General features: G+C 37.8%; 2 protein-coding genes across 2 annotated transcripts; both read right to left on the minus strand.

The window, feature by feature from the left end:
• Positions 1-7,667: 7,667 nt before the first annotated feature.
• LOC101311658 (lysosomal Pro-X carboxypeptidase-like) lies at positions 7,668-10,222 on the minus strand. The gene is made up of 9 exons (XM_004295600.1): positions 9,938-10,222; positions 9,635-9,821; positions 9,411-9,547; positions 9,213-9,325; positions 8,724-9,003; positions 8,454-8,609; positions 8,281-8,360; positions 8,097-8,146; positions 7,668-7,807 (listed from the first exon to the last, which is right to left on the minus strand). The coding sequence occupies exons 1-9, from the start codon at positions 10,220-10,222 to the stop codon at positions 7,668-7,670; spliced, it is 1,428 nt and encodes a 475-aa protein (XP_004295648.1).
• Positions 10,223-11,265: 1,043 nt separating this feature from the next.
• LOC101304846 (probable glycerophosphoryl diester phosphodiesterase 2-like) lies at positions 11,266-16,879 on the minus strand. The gene is made up of 9 exons (XM_004294004.1): positions 16,663-16,879; positions 15,685-15,978; positions 14,801-14,916; positions 14,167-14,668; positions 13,807-13,845; positions 13,379-13,663; positions 12,805-12,947; positions 11,919-12,402; positions 11,266-11,822 (listed from the first exon to the last, which is right to left on the minus strand). The coding sequence occupies exons 1-9, from the start codon at positions 16,763-16,765 to the stop codon at positions 11,527-11,529; spliced, it is 2,262 nt and encodes a 753-aa protein (XP_004294052.1). The 5' UTR covers positions 16,766-16,879; the 3' UTR covers positions 11,266-11,526.
• Between the last annotated feature and the right edge of the window lie 10,222 nt (positions 16,880-27,101).

The raw sequence follows: 27,101 nt of genomic DNA on the forward strand, positions 1-27,101 counted from the left end.
CCGAAATGTGAGACTCGGGCTCTCATCCGATGGGTTCAACCCTTTTGGCAACATGAGTCTTCAATACAGTGTATGGCCGGTGATTTTGGTACCGTACAACCTTCCTCCATGGATGTGCATGAAGAAGGAATATAATATGTTGAGTTTGTTGATTCCGGGGCCCAGTTATCTAGGGAAGTGTCTCGATGTGTATTTGAGACCTTTGATTGAAGAGCTTAAGTTTTTGTGGGACGTTGCTCATCCCACTTATGACAAGTACATGCACGAGATGTTCCAGATGCATGTCATGGTTGTTGGTACCATCAATGATTTTCCTGCCCGTGGAACTCGTTTATGGGCAAGGCATGACAGTGCACCTCTTCAAGTGTAGATGGTTTGATACTAGACCGCAGAGCATGAAACCGATCAGTACGAAATATTATCGGTGTACACTGCTACAAGTTGTTACGAAAATGACCCGTTCGTTTTTGCCACATCGGTAAAACAAGTGTTTTATCTTGATGACCTTGCTAAGGGTGACGCGTGGAAAGTAGTCAACCTTATGCACCCTCGAAACATTTACCGGGCGGCTACACTTGGTGAGGCTGAAGACGAGGAAGAAGATGTTGCGTATCAAGAGCCCAACGCAATAGGTATTCCTAACTCCTCTACCGTTCGCCTTAATAATTTTAAAGCGGGTCATTCGGTGCGAATTCGTGATGAAGAGCGAAGGCTTATTGATGTTGATTCAAATCAAGAAACAGACGAAGACTCTGGTGATGAGGAAATGCATAGATTACCAGAAATTAATTCTGACACCGAAGAAGACTAATCGGATGATTCCGATTACGAGCCTTAGTTTTAATTTAGAGGACGTAATACATTAATTTGTAATAAAAAAAAATGTATTACCTTTATAGTTTACATATGTTGAATTCATATTTCTGTTATTTTATATGAATTTTGGTGATATATGAACAAGAAGTGAGTATGGTTTACATTAAAACTTCAGTTTTTTAATGTATTTTTTATACTTTAGCCGACGAAATACACCATAATTCGTCGGCCTAAACCATCTTAGCCGACGAATTATAGTATATTTCGTCGGCTAAAACCATCTTAGCCGACGAATTATATTATAAGTCGTCGGTTAAGATCAGTTTAGCCGACAATACCCTAATATTTCGTCGGCTTTATTTATTTTTTCATTTTTTTATTACATACTATAGCCGACGAATATATTAGGGTATTCGTCGGCTAAACCCTAAAATTTTTCTATTACATACTATAGCCCTATCTTCGGTGGTTATTTTCCGTAAAATTTTTATACAACTTGTTGCGTCTCATCGATTTGAAACTATTTTCAGTTGAAGGTCCGGCCAAAATACGAAATTTAGACGGTCCAACGACCTTTTTCGTGCATTTAGGGGTTTGACTTACAGGATTGACCGTCTGGATCGAGCCCTTAACCTTGTCGGATTAAGTTGAATTTTTGCCCATACATGACTTTTGTCATGATGGTCGGATCTAACGGTCGGATTTCCGTTTCTCAAGTTTGATCATCACAATCATTATCACAACATACCTACTAATGTTGTATAACTTGTTTACCAAGTGTTAAGTAAATGTTCCGTTTCAAAAACAAACTATACGTAAAACCTTCAAATGCAAAAAAGTCGTGAAATAAGATATGACCAGAATGGTGAAATACGTCCACGGTTGAAAAATCACAGTATTCCGGTAAAGTTTCGGTGCCGATAGTTGCGGTCAATGCAATTTTTCATTCTTTCTCCCTATGAGTAGCCCTATCTTCGGTGGTTATTTCGCGTATAATTTTTATACGACTTGTTGCGTCTCATCGGTTTGAAACTATTTTCAGTTGAAGGTCCGGCCAAAATACATAATTTAGACGGTCCAATGACCTTTTCTGTGCGTTTAGGGGTTTGACTTAACGGATTAACCGTCCGGATTGAGCCCTTAACCTTGTCGGATCAAGTTGAATTTTTCCCATACATGTATTTTATCATGATGGTCAGATCTGACGGTCGGATTTTCGTTTCTCAAGTTTGATCATCACAATCACAATTTGCCGAATGTATAAAAAGTACTATAGCCGACCAAGTTCAAAGGTTTAGCCGACGAATTTCAAAGGTTTAGCCGTTGAGATTATTATCTTAGCCAACGAGATTATTATCTTTAGCCGACGAAATAATAATTTCGTCGGCTTAAGTTGTCGGGTATCGAGACGAACACCCAGTGCTTGACAGCAGAAAAACCCTAGCCTCCTCTTCCGCCTCCTCTCCCTCTCCCGGTCTCCGCCTCCTCTCCCTCTCCAGGTCGCCCTCTGCTGCTCGCCTGCTTCGGCCGTCCCTCCACCTCCTGCTGCTCCGGTCCTCCCTCCTCCTCCTGTTGCTCCAGCCTCGAGCCCTCCCTCCTCCTCGAGTACATTTTTGTTTCACATTTCATTTTGTATTTGCTTTGATTTTTCGTTTGCAATGTTGTGATGTTGTTAGGAAGTGTATATTTTTATTTAGGAAGTGTATATTTGTATTTAGTATTTAGGAAGTGTATATTTGTATTTAGTATTTTATGTTTGCTTTGATTTTCCGGTCAATTGCAATGTTGTGGTGTTGTTAGGAAGTGTATATTTGTATTTAGGAAGTGTATATTTTTATTTAGGAAGTGTATATTTGTATTTAGTATTTTTAGGAAGTGTATATTTTTATTTAGGAAGTGTATATTTGTATTTAGGAAGTGTAAATTTGTATTTAGGAAGTGTATAATTTTTTTTTGTTGACTAATTGAATGGGTTTACATTGTTTTATTTTGTGGTGTTGTTACGAATATGAAAATAAGTATGAAATTAATATTTTAAACAGGATGAGCGGTAATATTAGATCGACGAAGGGTTCGAAGGGCCAAAGGTCCGAATTGTCTGAGGGAACCTCTAGCAACCCTCAAACGTCGTTTCAGGGCCCCATGACAGCCAGACGTGCGAGCCTTCTGCAAACAGCGTAGAGGCAGCCGGAGGTGCCCCCTTCATCGAGGCAGCGGGGCGTCCCTCATTCCTCGAGGCAGTTGTGGCCTCAGACCCAGACGGAGGTGTCTGCACCCCGTATGCCTGAGATACACCGGGCACCCACTCCAGGTCCTACTTCTTCGGATAGTGGGTCATCTGGGGTACAGATGCCGCCGCCTCATCTGTTCATTCCGCGGATGATACCGGCCTTACCTGCAGTCGATGGCTCAGAGACGCCGATTTATCCACTGCCCCCGTCAGTGGCTCCATCAGCGGCGTACCGGTTCGTGCCTTTTGATACGCCTCTTATTTCCGCGAGGGTATCATCATCGGCGACAGAGACGGAATCCGTCGCGTCCGCCGCATCGCCCTCAGGTAATGAAAGATGAATGATTTGTTTTCTTATAATTCTCCGATTTTAATAATCAATTTGGTTTATCATGTGATAGGCACCATTGGAGCGAAGCCGGCAAAGAAGAAGAGAGGCCCCGTCACAGGGAAGGCTCTCGAGAAGATCGTCGGTACCTCATGGATGATCGTCATCCATACTGACTGGGATGGCGACATAGTATCGGGCGGGAAGTCGAGGACGTACTCCAGCCGCGTGGGAGCGCTCATTAGGGATAGAGTCCCTATGTTGTGGTCAGACTGGGGCGAGGTCCCGCAGGAGGTTAAGGACATGGTCCACAACGCGATGTCGGTGAGTTTACAAAATGCCTCAAGAATATTATGTGTTAATTGTTGATATCTCGAAAAACTAAACTAATAAACGGTTAAATGCATATGTGGTTTGAGGTTCCTGAGCACCTGAAGAGCAGCTGGGCAGATGTTGTGCATGGGGGAAGGTACGTTGGGAAGTTAATGAAAAAACAAAATTGTATGTGATATTAATAATATTTCTAATATTTTTGTTGTATCTGTAGGTACAAGGAGTGGAAGAACGAGTTGCGGACCCACTGGACTACGCACAGGAACGCATGTTCTGGTACCCCTGTTGAGTTTCAGTACAGGGAGTAGGAGTGGCGTTGGCTTCTGACATCAGAATTCAACAACCCTTGTAAACAAGTATTTAAAAAATTAATTAGTTAATTTGTCATTAAGTATGTGCGTTTTTAAATATTTTACTAATAGTTTTTTTTTTCTTTAAATGTCGTTTCTCGGGCGAACGCTCAGAACCGGCAACGCAATACAAGGAACCATCGTGCCGGTTCTAGACCGTTCGCTGTCTTCATGGACGAGGCGGCCAGGGAACATCCAGAAGTCAACCAGTACGTCTATACGTACGAGAAGGCATATCCTGACGCCCAGGAGGATATTGTAAGTTATCTTACGTTTTTAAATTTTTAATTTTACTTATATATATGTCAAAATGTTAATTAATAATTTTTTTCCTATCCAATTAGGCGAAGGTGAGGGAGGCTAGTGACGAGGTGATGAGTGCTATAGTGAGAGAGACATGGCCGGACACGCAGGAGGAAGAGATGTCTGAAGCCACGTCCCGGATCGACACTTCGGATCTGACGGTTGGGGCGAGGATCATGGGCACAGCCTTCCCACCGCAAGCAAACAACTTCTACTGCCGGGGTCTAGGAAAGAAGGGCGAGGGGGTCCTGAAGACCACTCCAGGATTTCAACGAAAGGCAGCCTCGACCAACAGCAGGACAACGACCATGACCACCAGGACGACTCAGCTAGAGTCGGAAGTTCAGAGACTACGGGAACAACAAGTTGCTCATGCTGCCTATAATGCCTCGCAGACAGCCTATAATGCCGCGCAGGCAGCCTATGTTGCCGAGATACATGCCATCTAACAGGCCCAACAGTAACAGATGTTCCAGTACATGCAGGACTTTACAGCTGCCCAGCTTCAGGGACTTCTGGCTCCACCCATGCCTACGGCTATACCGCTACCCCAGCCGCCGCAACCTCCGCAGCAGCCTCCAGAAGCGGATATTAATTTAGACGATCTAGATTTTGTGTAGATGATGAATTATATATTGTTTTATGTGCTTATTGTTGTTGTTGGTTATATGGAATTGTTTTGGTGTATTTTGCAGCTTGCTTGGAATTGTAATTTAGAAATTTCGGGTTTTTTTTTATTGGAATTGACTTATAGCCGACGAAATACACAATAATTCGTCGGCTATAGTATTTTAAATTTTTTTAAATAAGGTTTAGCCGACGAATTATGGCATGTTTCGTCGGCTAAACCCTTCTAAAGCCGACGAAACAGACTATATTTCGTCGGCTTTAGTTATTTTTTAATTTTTAATTAAACACTTTAGCCGACGAGTATCTTAAATGTTTCGTCGGCTAAAGTTTGAGAAAAAACAGACGACATGTTTTTCGTCGGCTAAACTCTTGGACTATAGCCGACGAATATCTTAAATGTTTCGTCGGCTAAGGTCTGGAAAAAAAACTGACGACATGTTTTTCGTCAGCTAAACTCTGGGACTATAGCCGACGACGTCTTCTAGTTTCGTCGGCTAAAGTCATCGCCAACGACCTTTTCCTGACGAAATCTTAGCCGACGAATTAAGCTAACAGGCCGATGAAACTTTTTAGTCGGCTAAAATGCTTGTCCTGGTAGTGGCTCTTATTCCTATTTTACTAACTTAGAACATTATTCCTCTTCCTCCTTCAAGGGTTAATTACTTAATTTAGAGATAGCCTAAATAAAACTTGGCGATGGAATAATAATAGACTTGCATATATGTATGTTTTTTCTTATTTCTTTGGGATAATAGACTTTTGCATGTGTTTTAGGATATATATATAGGGTTCGCTTTCCATTACCACAAATACATAGAAAATACACCAGTACGTAGTCTGTTTTGTGACATTTGTGTGTAGCTGGCAGCCTGCAGGCACTTGAAATGGAAGAGAAGAGAAGAGAAGAGAAGAGAAGAACCATGCATGACTAATGATGAGAGTTTGAGTAGTCGTCGTCATCATCATCATCCTGGATTAGGCAGAAATGGGTGTGGAGCCAATGAAATATAATTGGAAAATCGCCAAATTAAAAAACCAAATGCATGACAATCCCAACATGGATCAAAGCTAGGTTAATTGATGGGTTATAAGAGCATATATATGCATATGGGGGAGATAGATTGACATGAGATGTGTGTGCGTGTGTAATACTTGCTCAAATTTATTCTTTCTTTCATGAGGTTGTCTACGGTACTGAGATGTATAACATACACTCATTTACCACTAACTGAGCAAAAATTAAAAGTTAATTGAGTAAACTTTACAACATTGACAACAAAATTACTATATTTGTTTTACACATTTACATAAAATTAAACCAAGTTACTACAATGATAACAAATTGTTCATAAACGTGTAAATTGTTATAAGTAATTACTTTTAATTTAACAAAAATTATCAAAGTACTACTGACTATCTTTACCAAAACGACAAAAAATTTGTTGTTATATCAGTAAATGTAGGTATTACAAACAAGTAGGTATCTAAGAAAATTCATTTCCTTTAGTTCTTATCTTAAATATGGATTTTAATTTTTCAGATTCATCCTCAGATGCTGCAGATGAGGAGTTCTGGAATCTTGCCAATTCGTCATCAGATGAAGAATTCAATCGACAAATTTTCAGCAACCATTTAAGAATAGGTGACAAGGAAAAACATTCTATGCTTCAATCAGATTTAGTTAAACATTTGTGGCAACTTCACTTGGTCTAAGTTCAGTGAGTAGATGTTGATCAGTATGATCTTTGATCACTAGTATGTTCTTTGATCACTTGGCTAAAGTTCATTATGTTTCTTCTGTTTTGAATGATATCACTTGTTATAATATTTTCGCTAAATGCTTTTCTGCCAGTTACTTTTTAGAGGCAATATAAATCATATTGCTCAATATAGATGGGATGACATATATGCAGGGTGGAGCTTTAGTTTCTCTCTATACATAATTCTTCACTTTATTATGTTCTCTCTTTGTATCTTTGGTAACTTGATGTATGTTGTATGCCTGAAGGTTATGTTGTTATGTTTTAATTATTGGTAAATTTTTGCGTTGTCCAGAAAACTGAGGGAGGCATTGCAGATGCAAATACCATGAACTAGCTTGTTTGGTATGTGAAGCAAAGCATGTTTCTGTCAATTCAGTTTCCAGCTTTGTTTGGTGCAAACTGTGAGTCCTAGTATGTGATATGTACTTACTTGTTCACACTTACGTGGGAGAGATTAACATAACCTAAAACATCACTTCGGTAATAATTTTGATAAATAAAAAATTGACTAACGGGTCATTGATTTCATTAAGCTAAATGCTCCAAGCAAGAGTCATGGGATGGGAAATACACAGGACAAGAGTGAATGCTTCACAGTTTCAGGGAAGAAGATTGAAGGCAGCAAGCATGCATAGCCAGAGTTGAGAGAAAGAAGCACGCCACCATCATAGCCTCATAGGCTGGCCATCCGGCGGCGGTGGTGCTACTGTAGATCCAAAGGCTGCCCCAGGAGTTAAGTCTATTACAGTGGAAGGCGAAACTTGTTCAATCACATCGATCAGTCACATAATGGCATACTTGAATAGCCCTAATATACCTGACCCGCCTTCATGCATGCGAAGAGTAAATGTATTATTAACCCTAATTACAGGCCTTAAGGTATCTAATTGTCATATCATTTTTTCTGTGATACATTAAGATTTGAATGTCTGAAGGGCAGCATAGTACGTAGTCATCCATCCTTTGATAATCTCAACCTCTATTTTCCGCTGATTGATCAACCAGTCTGGATCGGTACTAGGGTTTGATGGAACCAAATCGAGGCAATGAGACCCTGAAAACATATTTTAGATTGTATCAATAACAAGAAACTGATATTATTGCATGCCTCTTACATATTTGAAAACTGTTTAAGCTTAAAAAAAGAATGATGGAGTAGTATCAGAAATGAGTAAGGTGAAGATTAATTAAGAAACGTTTTAGTCCCAATCTAGGATGATTTTCTTTGTTTTCTATTGTTTCTTTTCTGTTTCAATGCAATCAGCTGGTTTTATCAATGACTGCTTAGTTTTACTTTCACTTATTTCTGAGACATAGAAATTGGGGAGGTTATATACACGTACCATTCTTTGTATAAACTGCGACAAGACTGTCCGATATATTTTGTAATACCCTATAAGAGGGAAGAACAATGTTCGATCGACACGGTCAAGTTATGATGATTCATAATATACAGTAAAAAGATCGAACTGTAAGGATGATTTCTTTTTAGTGATTATAGTCAATATATCATATATGCTTAATTACCTGCCACTGCTGTAAGGATCTCTTAATCCATTAGAGAAAATGATGTTACTGGCGAACCTATAGAGGGTCAGTTTTATATCCTGCATGCGTTTTATCAAAAATAAGTTGCATCAATTAGCATCTATGTAATATATTGATGATATGTAAAAACAAATAAAAGAGATTTTACATACGTGACCTCCATAATATGTAGTGATCCAGTTAGGGCGAGAAGGGACGCCATACTGTGCCTTGCAGTTGTTAATGTAGCTTTGTACGTCGAAAGAATAAGGTTGAAACATGGTGTTGTTGCCGACTGCAAAAACCGGCATCACCATTTCACTACATGCCTACATAAAAAACCAGGAGTAAGTAACTTCTTATACAAATGCACTAATTTCTTACCAATTTGAGCTAGTGACAATTCTATATACATTATAGTTCTGTATGATTATATTGAATACCTGCCAACTCCATCCCTCAGAAGTTTCATCATTAGCATTGCTTGGTAGTGCATTAGTACTACTACTACTGGGTGCAATACTAAGGTAGCATGACCTGTTTCCTTCAATTGCAACAAGTCCAGCAAAGATTTTCGCAAGAGTATCATTCGTCAAAGAAGCAGCTCCATCGATACCACTGCAAATCACATTAACTGGATTTGTTGATGGATCATCGAACTGAGCTGCCCTCGTGTACATTAACTGCAAGGAGTATTTGAGATGGTGTGCCGTCCTCAAAGGACTATAAGCAAAAACGCAAAGGGTGGGGGTGACAAGAGATCAGAAGAGTCTCATCAGCAAGCGCTCAAGTAGTACTACTAGTTAATATATACATGCTGATATATATAACTAGTTAATTGCGTATATACATGCTGATATACAGATATGACGACGAAAAAAGTTAATCTTAAATCTCAATATATATGAAGTCCATATATACTTGAAACTCACCTGCAAGTGCGGAATATTTTGCTAAGATTTGAGAGACCATCAGGCATAGAAGCAATCGTATCAATTTCAGACCAAGACTGTTTAATGGTTTGGTAGCAAGTCTCACTAGCTTCCTGCATATGCACACGCCAGTGAATATGATTAAACCATATATAACTAGTTAAAAAAAGAAGAAGAAAGGATCAAAGTATGTAGTACTCGAAAATCCTTGGTGACAATGGACAAGTATCCATTTTCCGGAGGGATAATGTCATCAAAGTAAAGAATTGGAGCCGACGAAGCTAGAGCTCCAAGAGCGATATGGGGGTATTTCAGCCGAAACCATGAAGCAAGCACTGAATATGTCAAAAACTTATGCCTTATGAGTAGTTCGGTGAGTAACAAATATCGATCGTGTTAATAGTTTGTTGTTAGTCACTCACTTCCACCATATGATCCACCAATAACAATGACCGGAGAATGTTCAGCATTCAGTTGCGTCTTTACATGTACGAGGATCTCAGCATAATCTGCTAGAGCTTGGGCTGAGTTGAAGTAGCCAAGAGTGCTTGCATTCTGAAATGCTTCTGTTCTAGAGCCGAATGGGATTGATTCGCCGTAGTACCGGTGCTGATGACACACACACACATACACAAAAGTCTCACATCTAAAATTAAGTATGTAATAACATATGAATTAATTGTTTGCTAAGAAAAATTTCCAACGTTAAGTTGTTTCGTATATACCTGTATGTATATGAGGAGGGCTTGAAACTGATTGGCGTTTTCAGGTAGAAAGCCAGTGTAGGATATAACACTATCCAATGATACTTCCGCGCCAAGGTAAGCAAATATCGGTGCACTAATATTGGAACCGCCCCAGTACTTGGAATTGATCACATATTTTTGTTGAAAAGTAGAGAAGCTATCAGGTCTGAAGTTGAAATGATCAAGTGTTTGGTTGTAATAGAATGTTTCGTATTCACTTGGATCAAATGCAGACAAAGCTTCCGATTGGAGTGACCGAAACATCCCGGATCTAATTGGACTCAACCTTGGGATGTGTAGAGAATCAGATGTTATGGCGAGTCGAGAGATAATTAGTACAAGGCATTGAAGAACTGGACCTATAAGTGAGTTCATGGCAAAATTTAGTGTGGCAGATCGAGTTACTGCTTTGCTTAAGAGGGTTTGAGGCTTCAGTTGTGTGACGTGCTTTTCTTCTTCAAATTGAAATCCAAGCACAATTGCACAACCTTATATGCAAGTCTTCTATAGCTGGTTTTTAGTTCTGAACAACATACGAGGAAGACAACCAAGTATTAACAGGCGGACTTTACAAATGTTTGAGTTGCTTCTTTCTGTACAAATATAACAAGCAGAACGAAAAGTCCGTAACGTTTTATGGGAAGCCGGCTGGGAAGATATCAAACCAAAAATCTTGTTTTTGACGTTAGTTTGATTAGGGTGTCGGACTCTTCTTCTTCTTCTTCTTTTTTTTCTTTTTCTTTTTCATTTGATTAGTCTTCGAATTAGTGAGACCATGTAGTTCATCTTGTAATCTCTTGGTTCAAATCAATGAACGAAACTCATCTTTGGATTTTGACATTATACAAAGAAAATGAATATGTTCTTAGAAGCATGCACCACGGCCTGTCTATGATGTTTATCTCCTGTGTCTTATGTCGATGTTCAGATGCATGAACCTACCAGTGCTAGGTGACGCTATTGTGAGAACCAGAGAGCAAAGCCGGCTTGACGTCGCAAGACCGCCGCCAAGGAAACCGAACAGAGTCCTCATCCTCATTCACTTGGACCAAATGCAGACAGAGAAAGAGTCTGACTCGGCCTTGGTATGTATGAAGAAAAGAAAAAGACTCGAAAGAGGTTCCAAGTTCTAACAAAAAGAGAGAAATAGTTGAAGGCATTAGAGTGAGCTATAACCGAGTTCATGGAACGGTTTGGTTGCAGAGGAGCTGCTTTAGAGGGTTGCAATTTTTATTCTTCAAAATGGGTACCAATTACCAGACTTGAAGAGTGTAATTGACTAACATTTTTATGATCATCGAATAAGAAACATGAAATGATACCAAAACATCAAAAACTGGTGCATACAATAATAAACAGAACGATCTCTGATGTACGTACTTCCATATATCCCGTATCCTTAATTTACGTGGGGGAAAGAATGAACATTACCTACAACATGGGTTCCGTAACAAATGATAAATAAAAAATGGATTAGCCGGTGTTCATTCAGCAAAATGCTCCAAGTGAGAGCGATGAGATGCGCAATTACAAGATCACGAGCTAGAGTGAATGCTTCACATGCAGTTTCAGACAAGAAAAAGGCAGGTAAATAGCATAGCCAGAGTAGAGAGAAGGAAGCACGCAGCAGTCTTAGGCTGCCCATTCGGCGGTGGTGGTGATACTGCAGATCCAGCGGCTGGCCCGGGAGCTAAGGCTGTTTCTGCGGATGGCAAAGGCGGCTCAATCACATCACTCTCTGTCAGGTATGGCTTTGGAGCCTCAGCAGGTGGCATGTAAACAGAAGAAATAACTTGTATCAGACTGCCTGGCTGAACAGGGCTCATGTAGGCAGGTGTCTCTTTATAACTTAAACACCGGTTTCCTGCAACAATTAAACACCAAAATTTGAGTCAGTTACTGGTATACATCCATTATTCCAGAAAAATAAAAAGGAATTGTATGACAAATGCACGCTTACTTTTGTATCGAGCAGCCGTTTTGGGGAAGTCTGTGATAACACCATCAATAACGGGGCCGGTCACAAATGAATTGATCTCCACAGATGGATCTGAGAAGAAGTCCCATGCTTGAGATACAAACTCATTGCTGAAGAGTTCAACATATATAGGTATTTTAAATCCCTGAAGCTTCGTTACGACATCGGTTACTCCAGTGACGAATTCCTGATTTTCTGGAAAGACAGAGGTCTTTTTGATGACCACAGCATTGGCAAACTTCTTGATGTCCTGAACAGTTTTGTCAGGGGCACCACCAATATCCTCTTCAATCTCGTAAACAAGTTTATACTTGGTTTTCTCCTTAAACTTCATCAGAACAGAACTATTAGTGGACTGAATCATGACATCTAGGGCTGTCTGATTACCAAAACCAGCTTTGTTTAACTCAGTAATGACTGCATCTGTTACACTTAACCCCTTCTTCTCTATAAGATACGCCGCATACTGAAAGTAAACATTAGAAAATATCATCATTGGTAATGTAGTATAAGTAAGTTTTCAATCAACCTGTTAATAAACAACAAAAAACAATACATTTGACCACTATGAGATGCAAAACATCAGTATCAGCCATTGGATTAAAACAAATGACTCCTATGTTTGCAACCCAACCCAACTCAACATGATCCCCAAGCCCATTTTTCATGTTGCAAGGAAAAATGTGCATGAAGGAGGAAAAGAGAATAGATTAACATGGTAACGGCAGACAATGTGAAAATTTATCTTGGCTCACAATGTGAAAAAGATAGTCCAAATAGCTTTCTAAAAATGAACGCATCAGTTATAAACCAGACAGTGCAACTTTGAGAAAGAAAGACGGTGAAACTTTGAGAAAGAAATTCTCACCTCTATGCCGATTATGACACCAGATAGGGAACTTGAATTCTTCGCCAAGGTCAAAAATTCAGATAGTTTCAAGTAAGTCCCAGCACTTTTAAACCTTGGATTCCTGTACAACGTGAAATCTTTCTGTGGGCTTGATATAGTTGCTACAGTAAAGATTACAAAAAGAATCAATAAAAGGTTATCAATATATGGAGCAGAAAAGAGTTCTTTTTTTATTCTATTGGAGGTACACTGCTAGATTATTGAATTACTTGACCACATAACTATCATGTGTGTGTAATATTTTATAAATTTTGTATGTTCTTTCTGGCAGAGCCATAAGAAGTCAATCAAGTGTTATGTTTGAAATCAAAGAAGCAGTACATACAGTGAAGATATACATGTGAACTAATTACCTTTACCTGTGTATACTATAGAAAAAAAAAAAAAAAAAACACACAAAAGTTCTAATCAAATCGTCTGTTTCTACTCCAACGAAAAAACCATAAACACAATTTTATCTCCAGATCTCAGCTGTAAAGGTTTATAGGCCTTATGAAGAGACTAGTATATAGAATTATGAGATTCAACTTACGTGTTAGTTTTTTGATCTGATCCCATGTCAGACTAAAGGTATATATTCCACTGCCAACCTTAATTTCCGGAACAACCATTGTGTAGTTGTTAAAAGGCGATTGAGCAACTGTCGTGCTATCAATAAGATTTATAGAGCTCGAGCAAAATGGTATCCCATCCTTGGACATTTGGACGTTACAATCAAGTACATCTACACCATCTGTAATTGCATGCATATACGCCAAGTCAGTACAGCCAGGGTAGTCTCCGCTTGCTCCGTCTTTCGAGATAACCAAAGGTGTAGCTGGAGCATGAGAAAGAGGAGATGAATTCATTAGAAACAATGCAAGAATTTCACTTGTCAGCAAAAGAATACAGACAAGAAACCTCATTCAGCACAAAAATATCCAAGTTTTAAACATAAGCACCAAAACACAATGACATTACCTGGTACTGAAGCATTCTTTTCTGGGTGAGCATAACAATCTGCACTAATCAAGAGAAACTTTCATCAGTAAACAGGAAATTAATACTTATCCAGAGATTAATGCTCAAATTGTAATAAGCAGCAAAATTCTGAAACACAAGTTTGGTCTGCATATGTTTCCTTCTGATGTTTTAAAATGAAACCTAGTAGAAAAATTTGTTCATACTGGAAGCTTTGTTGATTTGTCAAAATATAAGCACACCTATGCTGCATCAAAAATCCTAATTCTTTCAAAGAATAAACACATGAAGTAAGCAAGCAAGCAATACTAAAATTTAGATACACTATGTATCCCCGTACAATTGAAAGAAATAAGTTACCTATGGCTGCTGATGGAGTTAAGGGAAAGTCAGACAGCACACCGTCAACACTGAAATCACCGTTGTCGAAGAATGACAGGTACTCAGAAACTGGATCGTAACTGTAATTGAAGGGGAATGGCACATCATTGTACAATTCTGACGCAAATACTGTCAACCCTGCTTTATGAGCATCCGAGACAATGGAAGTGTGAGGTTTTAAATAATTGTCCACAGTGACAGGCCATATGTAAGTTTTAGGAACTATAATTCCAGAGGCAAATGTCTTGATAAATGTGAGATTCTTCAATAGAGAACCATAAGTCTGGTTTGTTGAAGGCTCAATCTCAGCTTCATCAAGAAACTTAAAGATCAACTTTGTTGTGGTTGGACTAACACGTGCTTTAATACTGTTCAGGAAATCCACCTCTGGTGATGAGATGAAATTGACAACCACTTTTTTGGATACAGAGAGCACATAGTTTCTCATACTCAAGTTGTGTTGCGAGAAGAATATATTGTTCTACAAAAGCATCAGAAAAAATTGGTTGCTTCAGATAACAGTTGACAAAAATAGTTTTACAAATCTAAAACACATATTAAAGGAAAAGATGCACAAGTTTTAAGACAAGAAAACTTATAGTCCACCAGTTACCTCAATATTCAACCATAAGCCTGGTGGTCTGAATTGCATAGCCACATCTTCTACGGTAAGAATTGGGTACATATTGCCATCAAACTTGTTCGATCGAGAATATACTCCCTGAGTAACTGTTTAGGTAACAATAAATCAGTCAGCAACTGTAGACTACGCTACACCTTAAATTGAGCAATTAGAGCAATTAACTAAGAATACACCATAGTACACCTAAAGCATGACCGAAGTACTTCATGTCTAGCAACCAGATAATGTGCCAATTTCATAATCCATGCATGTATGTCAATGTGATTGCAACAATCTAATCAGACTACTGAATTAGAGTCATTTAAAAACTATGCAAACAGAAACTGTAAGAAAATACCTCCATAAAGATCAATTGCATCACATGAAACAAGAGCAAATGTTTTTTTTTTTTTTTCTAAGCAACGAGCAAACTTCATTCTAATGTACTAAAATCTTTTCAAAGACCATGCCAACATTGCAGAGTTTTGAATTGCCAAGAAAAACCAAGATTCAGAGGAACAAGTCAGCTAAGTTTGCTCTTAAAAAAAAAAACAATGACCAGCTTACAGTATCTGCTTGGATACACAATAAGGTTGAGAAAAACAATTAGTGTACTTAAACATAGGCCGTCCCACATGAGGATAAGAAAAAAAAAAGCATGTCACTTTGCAGAAGCCTCTGAATCATTTGAGAAACAAGGGAAAACAAATATGACTGAAAAAAAAGGGGCTTGTAAAAGATAAATAAAATTCATACATGAAAACAAGCACTTCCTAAGTTCAATGAACACATTTAAACAAAAACAAAATTGAATTCCTATCCAACTATTTCAAATAAAATGTCCATGTGAAACAGTTTCAGTCAACTTCACTCACCAAAAATATTTGCAAGGTCCTTGAGACTATAGTCAATGCTAAACGACCCTTTAGTGGGAAATCCATTAACCGGGTAAGTCTTTTCCTTCTTTTCAAAAACTTGATCAACATTCGAACTGTTATTCAGCAGCAGATCCGGAAAGCATATTCCAGCTGCTTCCTTTGTAAGTTGGACATCACAATATAATACCACATCTGGTACACTAGTGATCAATGCCAAATTGTATGCTGCGGAACTGAAACCAGGAAAGAGTCCTGAAAATCCCCCTCTTGCTATGACCAAAGGCGGATCTCCTGCAAACCAACTCAATCATGTAAGCTACAACAAACATCCGAAGAAAGAAAAAAAATGTTCTATGGATGCAAAAATTGAACTAAAGCAGTGAAGGCCAAAATTGGGGACAACAATAAATTCCAAATATATCTTCATTTCCATCATATTATGCAAACTTTCAAGAAATGGCTGTTTCAGTAATTTTACAATCAAAACGTTTTGCGAAAATTATATTAATAGAAAAAATCAACTGTACAAGAGTCGATTTCAGTCTCTCCGAATTAAAATTAGCCGAAAAAGCAACTATTATTTAGGTCTGTTTTTTCCTCTCCTTTTGAGTAATGACTAATCTACTAGCTCTAACAATTCCCCTATGCAAGAAGTAGTAGTGGATTTTAGTCCAAAGTAGTGAATACATACATAGTCTTAATTAAACAAACTCCTCCTTTCTATTTTTTTTTCCTCAGTTTCTTAATTTGGAAAACCAATCGAAACAAAACCGTCAAACAATAAATTCAACTAAAAAAAATTTCCATTTCAGTTCTCCTCCATTTTCTTCGCAATCAAGAAAAATCAAACTCAGCACTCATCAAAAATTTCAAAAAATTAATTAATTCAACAAAAATATAAACCAAGTCAATACGCACACAGTGAGTCACTGAAGCTCAAAGAGAGTAAGCAAATGAGATCATAGATTGTTTTACCAGTGAGAGTTTTCCATGGACTAGATCCCTGAGCAGAGACGAGAGCTAGTGAGTAGAAGAGAAGAGCAGCGAGTACGAAGAGCGGAGCGCGTGAGTTCCACATTGCCGGATAAGTTGCCTCGCCGGCCGGTCACTCAGCAGAGGTGGCTACTACTGTAGATGATCGCGACGGCGTCGTTCGGAGTCGTCTCGGGAAATGTGTGAGATTTTGGTGAGCAGAGAAGAGAGAGAAATGAGCTCTGGAGCTTTTTCAGGCTGGCTTTTCCAGTATTTCTATATTTATAATCTTGAAAATATTTAACTAATTAGAGTGTTTGGTCTGTGTGATATTTTAATTTAGTGATTAAAATTAAATTAAACTAAACTGAGTGTTAACATCAGTGGAGAACCTGGTCTAATTTCTAAATACGCGCTTACACGTTGTGTGGTTGAGCCGAATTTGTAGGGCCGAGCCGAGCCGAGCCGAGGAGGTTTTTGTCGTGACATGGTTGGATGAGCGATGCCATCTGGACGCCGTAGCTTGCACGGCGGAGAGTCAATGATGTGGTCAAACAGGCTCATGCAAGCCCGAGCCGAGTCGACGAGACCGAGCTGAGCTGTGTAAGGTGCACCACCTATCAGTGTGATTGGAAAACAGCTAGAGTGGGGGTGGGGGCCCACAACATGGGGATCACCAATCTTTCATCTTTGTGTTAATGCTTGCGTGGCAGCCAGGTTTGCCCGCCCAGAACGGAAGCAAATTTGCTCCCCACCAATTCCTCTCCACCCTCCTCCTAATCCTTTTAGATGAATGCCAAATGTCATTTAGGTTTAATTATTTTAACTAAAAGAGTGAGGAGGAGGGTGGGGAGCAAATTTGCTTCCTGCCCAAAACAGGACCTTTTTCAGGGTTAGAACTAACTTCATAAAATCTATTGATTATCGGAAGGGTTGTTAATTGGAAGTTTGATTCCGTTCGGTTTGGTTCGTGTTACGGTCGTTCTTTTTAAGATTAGAGAGAAGATTACTGATATATCAATACATATCAAATAGGTGTATCAAAAATTACATCGAAATGTACAGTACCATTTGATCTAGTTGTATAATTTTTTTTTAATAAGTGGGAGGTAATTTTTTTACACTTGTCTTCAGCTGGATTCAGCTCACATACCACATTTGTCAATTTAAAAAAAAAAAAAAAAATTAACTCCCTTAAATATTCACTCCAAAGACGAGTGGTTTGTTTAAGCTTTATTTAAGGAAATTGACCAAAGGTGGCCGTCAACGTCAGATAGTTGTCCATACAAGCTCATCCTCTAATTCCATGGAGTGAAGATAACAAACCAATTACAACTCATCAAATATCAAATCAAATTATAAAGCAAATTAAGAAGAAAGAACCTTGACAACCTCAGGTTGGAGTTATATAACAAGCCACAGCATCCTGCAAATATGAACATAAACAAGAGGGATGATGAGACTCATGAGAGGGACCAAATAACGACCACCTCTTAAAACAGCTTTGCTTTTCATCTAAATGGAAAGTGAAAGAAAAAAAGGAAAAAAAAACATAGTTTTAAGATATCTGCTTCTTTATTTCTAAATGTCACTATAAATCATAGTTTTTCTTAATACTATAACAGATTCAATTTAGGAGTAGTTCTAAGATTTTTTTTTCCTTCTCCGTGTAAATTAGTTCTTCAAGTAATCAAAGATCTCATGCTTGGTGAGCTGGCTACTCATTGGAATGAAATTTAATATCTTTTACAATATCAGAAATTCCATTACCCATCATACTCATTCACAGTTGTACGTGTATGATCGATCCTTCACCAACCTCTTTTTCTTTTTCAAAGCTTTGGGTTTTATTTTCATGGGAGCCCTTTTAGTGAGGACTCTTAAGTTGAGGATTTTTTGGTTTATGGTTTAGAATACCCAATTTTCGATCACATTTTGACATCTCATCCGTTCAGTTTTTAGGTTTATATGAATAGATTATTTCTACAAATTTTCACCCAAATTAGTGTTCGTGAAGATAACAAACTAGATCAAATTAATGGACGAACCAAATCTGTCAAATATGAACTGTTCAAGTTCATAATTGATAAATCACACTTATGAATGCCTTAACAATTTTCAATATAGCTAAAATTTTGGAGAAGTGATCTACTCATAAATACCTATAAACTGAGCGGTCAAGATGTGAACATAAGATCGAAAGGTAGGATAAGCCGAAAAGTCCTCACCAACTCCTCAACTTAAGGGTCCTCACTAGAAAGACTTCTTTATTTTCATTTCTAAATAGATTGTTCACATTATGCTCGGCGATCGGTTGCGAGTAAAGAACGTGAAAAAATCAAAAATGAATATCTTACGTCTATATAGAGACGTAACGATAAAGATAAATGAAGTGCAGATAATTCATAATAATATAAGACTTTTTAAAACGAAGTCCGACTCTTCATATCCAAATGAACCACCAAGCAAATCATTCCTAGGGTTGTATGAAACATATATATGCCACTGTCCATGATAACGCAATTTATTCATATTCTAATTTATCTTGTTCCTTAATTAACTAGAAGTTAATCTAAAATGTTTCCAAGAGGATACCAGAAGTCCAGAAGCACAAGTCAAATACAAAAACAGTGATTTGGTTTGTTTATATTATATGCTTCATGTTGTTGTTGTTGTTTTTTTTTTAATGTTTCATTAATTACTCACACAGCTTACATACATTAGTGAGGTTTGAACCTGTCACCTCAAAATTGTCGGTATGCTTCATATTGTTAATACAATAGAAAATCATCCTCTAATTGCTATCAATAATATCTATATATATATTAATCTAGAACCAAGCCAATCTGGCTTCACATGGAAACGAGAATTAATAATGAAATGCAGGTTCTGGTTCAGCAGAAATGATTGACCATCATATACGTTTGGGGAATCTTGAAGAGAACAAGAAAAAATGACTTAATTACTCTAGCAATTCTTTCTAAAGGACAGTTTTCTCTAGGGATGTATCATTATTCATAATGGATGTATCTGTATAAAAGATAATACGTAGGTCGAGCTGGTGGAGGTTTCCCCCATTCAGGTATTTCTTATGGTACATATCAGGTATCTCTGACAATAATGTCAAGTTGTTTTCTACGATTTGTTGTGTAACGTAGACCGATAATCTTTACGTCGTGACTGATGTAGAATTGAATAATAAAAAGATAAAAAAAGCAATTAGAGTAGACAAAATTGTTTTGTAGATACATACCAATCAATAATTAGTCAAATGATACTATGTTACTAGCTAGACACATTCAATAATCGTTTAGAGATCAACATGTATTTAGATTGTTCCCTTTATGATATTTAGTTTTGGCATGTTGATAAATAAACTTCTTAAGAACAACAAACGTTTTCTGATGTTACGTTACTTTTTTTTTAAAAGAAATATACAACCCTTTTATTGATAAGCAGAAACCGTACATAATAGCTAAGAATGTATTTCTTATAATAATGTCAAGTTTCATGTTTTCTACGTACAACTTGTTCTGTGTAATATAAAGTTATAGACATTTGGTCCATTTGACAAAACAAAACATCTCAAAAGGCAACAAAGAACAATTCATTTGTTCAAATCCGATGTCAATCTTTGATACTGGCACTCAGGGGCGGAGCCAAGTCCATGCTTGGTTGGGCTCAAGCCCCACTGAGAATTTGGGATGATAAAAAAAACTAAAGTATAAGCTCTTTTTGTTCTTGCAAATATGTATGTTTGACTTCGTTAAGCCCACTCGAGCTTCCGAGAACTGAAGTTTTGAAGTGCTTGGCTTTCCTTTTCTAACCATTTCTTTGCACACCAACACAAGTTTGATGATAATTTGTTATGTTTTTTTCAATGATACTTATTTAGCTCTTCCAGTCCTACATTTTTGCATAGTTATACCCTAAAAAAATTTTGGACTTCGCCCAACATACAAAAACATGGAAATGGCCTAATATGTAGCCTAGCCCATCTTCGGATCCTGGATCCGCCACTGCTGGCACTCATAAAACTCCATCAACATTTCCAGAAAATTGACTACATATTTTAGTTTTTTATTTTGGACGGAAGAAGATTTGAATAAGAAACTGACTGGAAGCCGCAGATATGGTATAAATATTGAAAAGGAAAGGGACATGGATTGGGGATGTGAATGTCTGTGTTTGGTAGCACGAACACTCTCTTCGTTTAGACGTAGGATACAACTGTATAATGATTAAGACCAATATATCAAATATGACTTGGGAAAGTTGACTTGGGGAAAATGTCACTTACAATGTATTTTAGTTTCCAATATAAATATGGAACTAAAATTTACACTCCTAATTTTACAATCCACACTCCCACTTTTCTCTTTTGGTAATTTAAATCTTATCTTTAGTGACATGTGTTTTATCTTTTTGTGAAACTTTATCTAAAAAGAAAATGTGAGAGTATGGATTGTAAAATAGAGAGTGTAAATTTCACCTCTTTATAAATAAGGCCCTACAAATACCTTATTCTTTTGTTTTTTCTTTCTTTGTGTGCATTCATCATCCTTTCCTCTATGATGGATGGGGATATATAGTTGACAGACATATAATAATGCACCTTTTTAAAATTTCTTCTTTCATTTTTCTTTGCATCTTTGGTTAAACCTAGCTAGATATAGACATCAACTTCATGTGGATATAGTATAAATCACAATTCCAAACTCAAAAAGAATGATTTTTAGTGAGATACAGATCAAAATCACTTTGTTAAAGTCAATTCGATTGTAAGCAACTGAAACCGAAGTGCATATATGTTCTAAATTTTAGAGCCAAGTTTAGTTTTGAAAAATTGAAAAAACGATGTTATCCATACACATTTAGTTTGCTATTAAGGATAATGTTTGAACAAATCGATGGAACTAACTCCGGCAACCTGAACACCGTCATTGATTTAGGTAACCGGAAAACACGTAGGACGTTTGTGTCTACCACCCGAGAATTCCTTTTCTTTATTTGTAATTTTCTTTCCTTTGAATTTATGAATTTTCATCCAAAAAAAAAAAACATTCTGGCAACCTAAAGGGATTTGAGGAGTAGTATGCCGGGCTTCAAATCCTCTGTCACCAATTTCCTATTTCCTTTCCTTTAACCCTATTAAAATTTGAAATTTGACAATTTTTGCCTACCTCATCTTAACACCCCCTAACCCTTGTTAACCTTATTAAACCCTCTTACTAACTCTAATTCTAACCCAACTCTAACTCATCTCTAATCTAAATTTAATTATATTTAGCAAAATCTGGTGGTGATTATCAAACGTCAATCATCTTCTTCTTTTTTTCATCGACAAAAAAAACCCTTTTCTTCTTGGTCTGAAACTCTTGAAGAGATACTATCATGGCTGATATCGCGATGTTGGTTCATGAAGAGTATGAGAGAACGGTGAAGAGCTCAAGGTGCTGGTGAGGCTAGCACTGAATAATAGGCTTCTTGTGTTTCAGTTTTGGCTCAGACCCTGCAAAAGAAGATTGGAAAGAAGATGGATTTTCTTGTGAAGTTCGTTAAGTAGGAGCCCAGGAGTCAGATTGGTTTTGAAGCCTCCACTGGACTCTTCTCTGCTCGATTTTATTAGTTTCTGAAGCTTTTCATTTGTATGGTTGTTTTACTGTAGGTATATATCTAATATCTAATATCCAATTGCATGCCCCTCTGATATATGTACATTAATTAGTTTTCTTCTACAAATTAAAACAAGGATTAAACAAAGATGTCTTGAAGTTTTGAACTTACTAATGTTCATGTACTTTTGTCCCTTTTGGAAAGCTTCCTAGGTATGTCATTCTAAGTTGCAAATGAAACTGGTTTTGCTGTAAGAGGAGTTTTAGACGAAGAAGAAAGAGGGGTTTTTTTTATTTTTGGTCAATGAAAAAAGAAGAAGAGGGTCACCACCCAGATTTTGCTAAATATATTTAATTACAAATTAGAAATGAGTTAGAGTTGGGTTAGAATTAGAGTTAGTGAGAGGGTTTAACAAGATTAACAGATGTTAGGGGGTGTTAAGCTGATTAGACAAAAAGTGCCAAATGTCAAATTTTAATAAGGTGACAGGGAAGGAGATAGGGAATCGGTGACAAAGGATAGCATGCTGGGGTTATGATGTATGAGAAAATCTTAGGTGCGACAGCCGCACCACGTGTTCTGTGCGACCCACCAGTCGCACGCGACACGGGTTTTATTTTTTTTTTTTCGTCAACTCTTCTCCCTTCCTTCCTCTCTCTTCTCCGGTGAAACCGATCCCCTCGGATCAAAGCATAGCAGACCTCTCTGCCCAGCCGCCGCCTTCACCATACGGCTGACAACTTGTCGCCGTCGAGCTCGTCTCCACCAAGAGAGAGGAAGGAAGAAGAGAGAGGAAGGAAGGAAGAAGAAGAAGAGTTGTGAAAAAGATTCGCCGGAGAGGATGGTTTCCCCAGAGAACAGAGCGGAAGGAAAGGAGAAGACCTGCGAAAAAAAAAAAAACACGTGTCGCGTGCGACTGGTGGGTCGCACAGAACACGTGGTGCGGTTGTCGCACCTAAGATTTTCTCATGATGTATGCATGTTCAAAGCCTTGCTATACATAATTGGGTCATTTTGGGACGTAAGAGCTTCCTTACATTAATCTTGTTCATCACTTGCTAATTTCCAGCCAAAACATGAGGTTCTCGTTCCATTGAGAATTTTCTCTTTGGGTTTTGATGTTAGTTGCCCTACAGTGGCAAGGTGCCTAGTGGTCCAAGCACTAGGGTTTACTTAGAACGTTGTCGTCGTCTTTTTGTTATAGTTAGGGCAAGGATATATAAACAAAACAGTAACATCCTAGCTCTCTTTTTCCAATTATACATGAGAGAATCCATGCATGTGGTTTTCATTATGAACAAGGACAAAGGATGAATAATTGAAGCAATGCATGCCCTAACTTTAATTTGGCATGAACATTTTTCTGGAAATATACTCGAGAATTAAGACAAAGCCAAGTTGATGCATGTTGTGAGATCCGGCCTCTTCACAGAGCAAGCTGAGACCACAGCAAATTTTTCCAATGGTTAAATTTTTGAATTTCTCTCGTCAATTGTACCAATAGAGCTAGTTCACCGTTAACGTTTATGATAAGTCAATATTTTCCCGGTTAATATTTGATGAACATTAAACCCACCATTCACTAACACGTACCTTCGGTTATTTATTACTTAATTAGGGGAGTCCCCATTGATCTAAGTATTTGTATCACTGCAACAACTAAGAAGACACATTAACCACCAGGTGGTCGAGTTGGTAATAACTTAGGTGTAGAATCCCCATACCCAGGTTCGAATACTGCCGACGCTAATTAGGGTTAAATCTTAATTTATTATTGGTGGCAAAGGGGATGAAGCGTTTTGACATGATCCATCGACGCTGATTAGTCTCTGGACCTAGAAAGTCTCTGAGGATATCGTTGTTGATACTCTCAAAATAAGAAGACACATTGGCCACCTAAAGGGTTTGAGCCTTAACTAAGCCCATGAGTCCCACATTCTCTATTTAAAGGAAGTTTGGTAATTTAGGGGTGACAAGCACCCTAGCCCCATAAATACATGTCAAAAGAGGTAAGCTTGCATTCTCCACTTTACTCTTACTTTATCACTACACTCTCATGTAATGACTTAGGCATCAAAGGGTCGAAGGCCAACCAACCCAGTCTCAGGGCCGGCCTTATCAATCGGGAGACCTAAGACGACGGTTGAAATGAGGCCTCACATGAACTTGACATACGATATATATAGTTTTATTCAATAATTATTGAAAAATAAAAAAAGATTAATTTCAGTTTACCCCTCATGAGGTTTGGGGTTAAAATCGTTTCACTCCCCATACTTTTAATTTGGAAAATTTACCCCATAAAGTCTTCAATTTTCAGAAATCAGACATAATTGCTAAAATTTCGTCCAATTTGGAGGTTAAATGATAACATGAAATCTTAGAAAAAATGTCCTAAAAATGTCCTAAAAGGCGATTTATGTTGTTATAAGACTATTTTAGCCCTTTTAGTGAGTTACGAAGTCAAAATTAACGTCTGAATTAGACAGAATTTTAGCAATCACTACTGGAAAATAGCACTTAGGCGACGGAATTAAAAAATTTCGTCTCCTAAATGGTACTTAAGCGATGGAAGTTTCTACTTAGGCGACGAAACAGTTTCCGTCTCCTAAGTTGTTCTTAGGAGACGAAATATTTCCTAAGAATGACTTAGGAGACGGAATGAAATTTCGTTGCTTAAATACTACTTAGGAAACAAAATATTTTTACTTAGACGACGGCGTTTTGAAAAAATAAAAATTAAAAAATTTATATGAATTACTTAGGAGACGGAACTACATTCCCGTAGCCTAAGTAGAACTTAGGAGACGGAATGTTTAAAAAAAAAAAAATTATGAATCACTTAGACGACGAAAATAGAACATTCTGTCGCTTAAGTTCTAAAAATTTGAGCGTCATCTTCCCGCGTAAAATTTCATGAAAATTCAAACCAAAATTTTTCAAAACATATCAATTCTTTTAAATCACACACTCACTAACCTTATCAATAGAAGAAAACCCATGTTTTCCCAGAGCTCTCTCTCTCTCTCTCTCTCTCTCTCTCTCTCTCTCTCTCTCTCTCTCTCTCTCTCTCTCTCTCCAGACCATCACTCTCATGCCGGCCTCTCTCTCTCCATTCTCACCGCTCCTTCCTCTGCCGCCACCTTCAACTGCACCACCCCCACCAACGTCACCTCCAACTGCCACGCGTTCATCGACTTCGTCCCCACAAACGCCACCACTCTCAACGCCGTCAAGACCCTCTTCAACATCACCCGGCTACCTCCTCACCCTCCTCGGAGCCAACAACCTCCCCCTCTTGGCCCGACCCGACTCATCCGTCCCCGCCGCCAGCAAGCTCCTCATCCCCTTCTCTTGCACCGACCCTCAAATCTAGGTCACCACAGACGCCGCTGCTGCCACCTTTCTCTCTCTACCAAGCCTTCCCGTCGACCCACCACCGTCCCTTGAAATTTCAAAGGGGTAAGAAATCAAGGTAAGTTCTTCAATTTTTCTGGTTTAATTAGCTTTGGTGATAGATTTATGTGTTTTTGTTTAATTTGATTTTGATTTTAATTTTGGTTAGGATGTGATTGGTATGATGGTGGTGGCATGGTGGTTATTTGGTATGGTGGTGGTGGTTGTGGTATATTTGGGGCAGATTATTGGCATGAAATTGAAAAGGAGATACTGTATTGAAGTTTACTGACCCCCAGTAGAAATGGGTTTACTAGGGGGCAATGAATTTGTTTATTAGGGTAAGAATAGGTATCTGTTGTGTATAATTGGCATGAAATTAAAAGGGAGAAGAAGTTTTTAAAATGCAGTTTATAAATGCAAGTTTTACTACTTATATGCAGGATGAGAAGAAATTCAAGACATTTAGTTGTGACTTTAGATACCTGCGGTGGTGGTGGTATTTGGGGCGGTCAGAGTGAGTGGATAAAAAACCTGCGGTGACGTTTTTATTTTTTTTAATTTTTTTTTCAGTCTTTAGTTACGGAATTTAACTATTCCGTCTCCTAAGTGAATAATTTTTTTATTATAAAATAAAATTTGTCGCCTAAGTGCTTAGGAGACGAAACTTTCATCTCCTAAGAACCATTTAGACAACGGAATTTTAGGTTCCATCGCCTAAGTGTCCACCTCACCACACTTAGGCGACGAATCTTAGCCGACGGACGTTCCGTCTCCTAAGTACTTAGGAGACGAAATCTGTCACTTAGGAGACGAAATAATTCCGTCTCCTAAGTGCTTCTTTTCAGTAGTATAATTAGGCATGATTTATGAAAATTGAAAACTTTAGGGGGTAAATTTTCAAAATTAAAAGTATGGGGAGTGAAATGATGTTAACCTTAAACCTTAGGGGTGTAAACTAAAATTAATCCAATAAAAAACATAACTTAATAATACGAAAGTCTTTTAATGTAAAGTTCTTAAAAATAAATTACGTGTCAAATATTAGAAAGGGTGCAGCTATTGTCACCCCACATTTCAATTTTAAACTAAATATTCTAATACTAGCCCCACAATCCAATCAAGAATTTTTGTGAAAATATAATATTTATCTAAAATCTATAAAATTCAAACAATAACAATTCTCTACATTTTTCAAATTAGATTTGAGAATCACTTCAATCTTCAACATGATAGTTATACAGTGTGATGAGATTGTTCATTCTTATTTTTATTTTATTTAAGGCTTCAAATGTAGTTTTTTCATATATATATATATATATTCATAATCGTAATAGAAGGAACTTACGAAAGAGATCGAGGAGAACATATATAGGATATGGTTTGAGAAGAATAGAGGTCTATGTTCAAATATNTTGATGAGATATTTG

The sequence above is a fragment of the Fragaria vesca genome, linkage group LG3 (assembly GCF_000184155.1).
Source record: "Fragaria vesca subsp. vesca linkage group LG3, FraVesHawaii_1.0, whole genome shotgun sequence".
Lineage (NCBI taxonomy): Eukaryota > Viridiplantae > Streptophyta > Magnoliopsida > Rosales > Rosaceae > Fragaria > Fragaria vesca.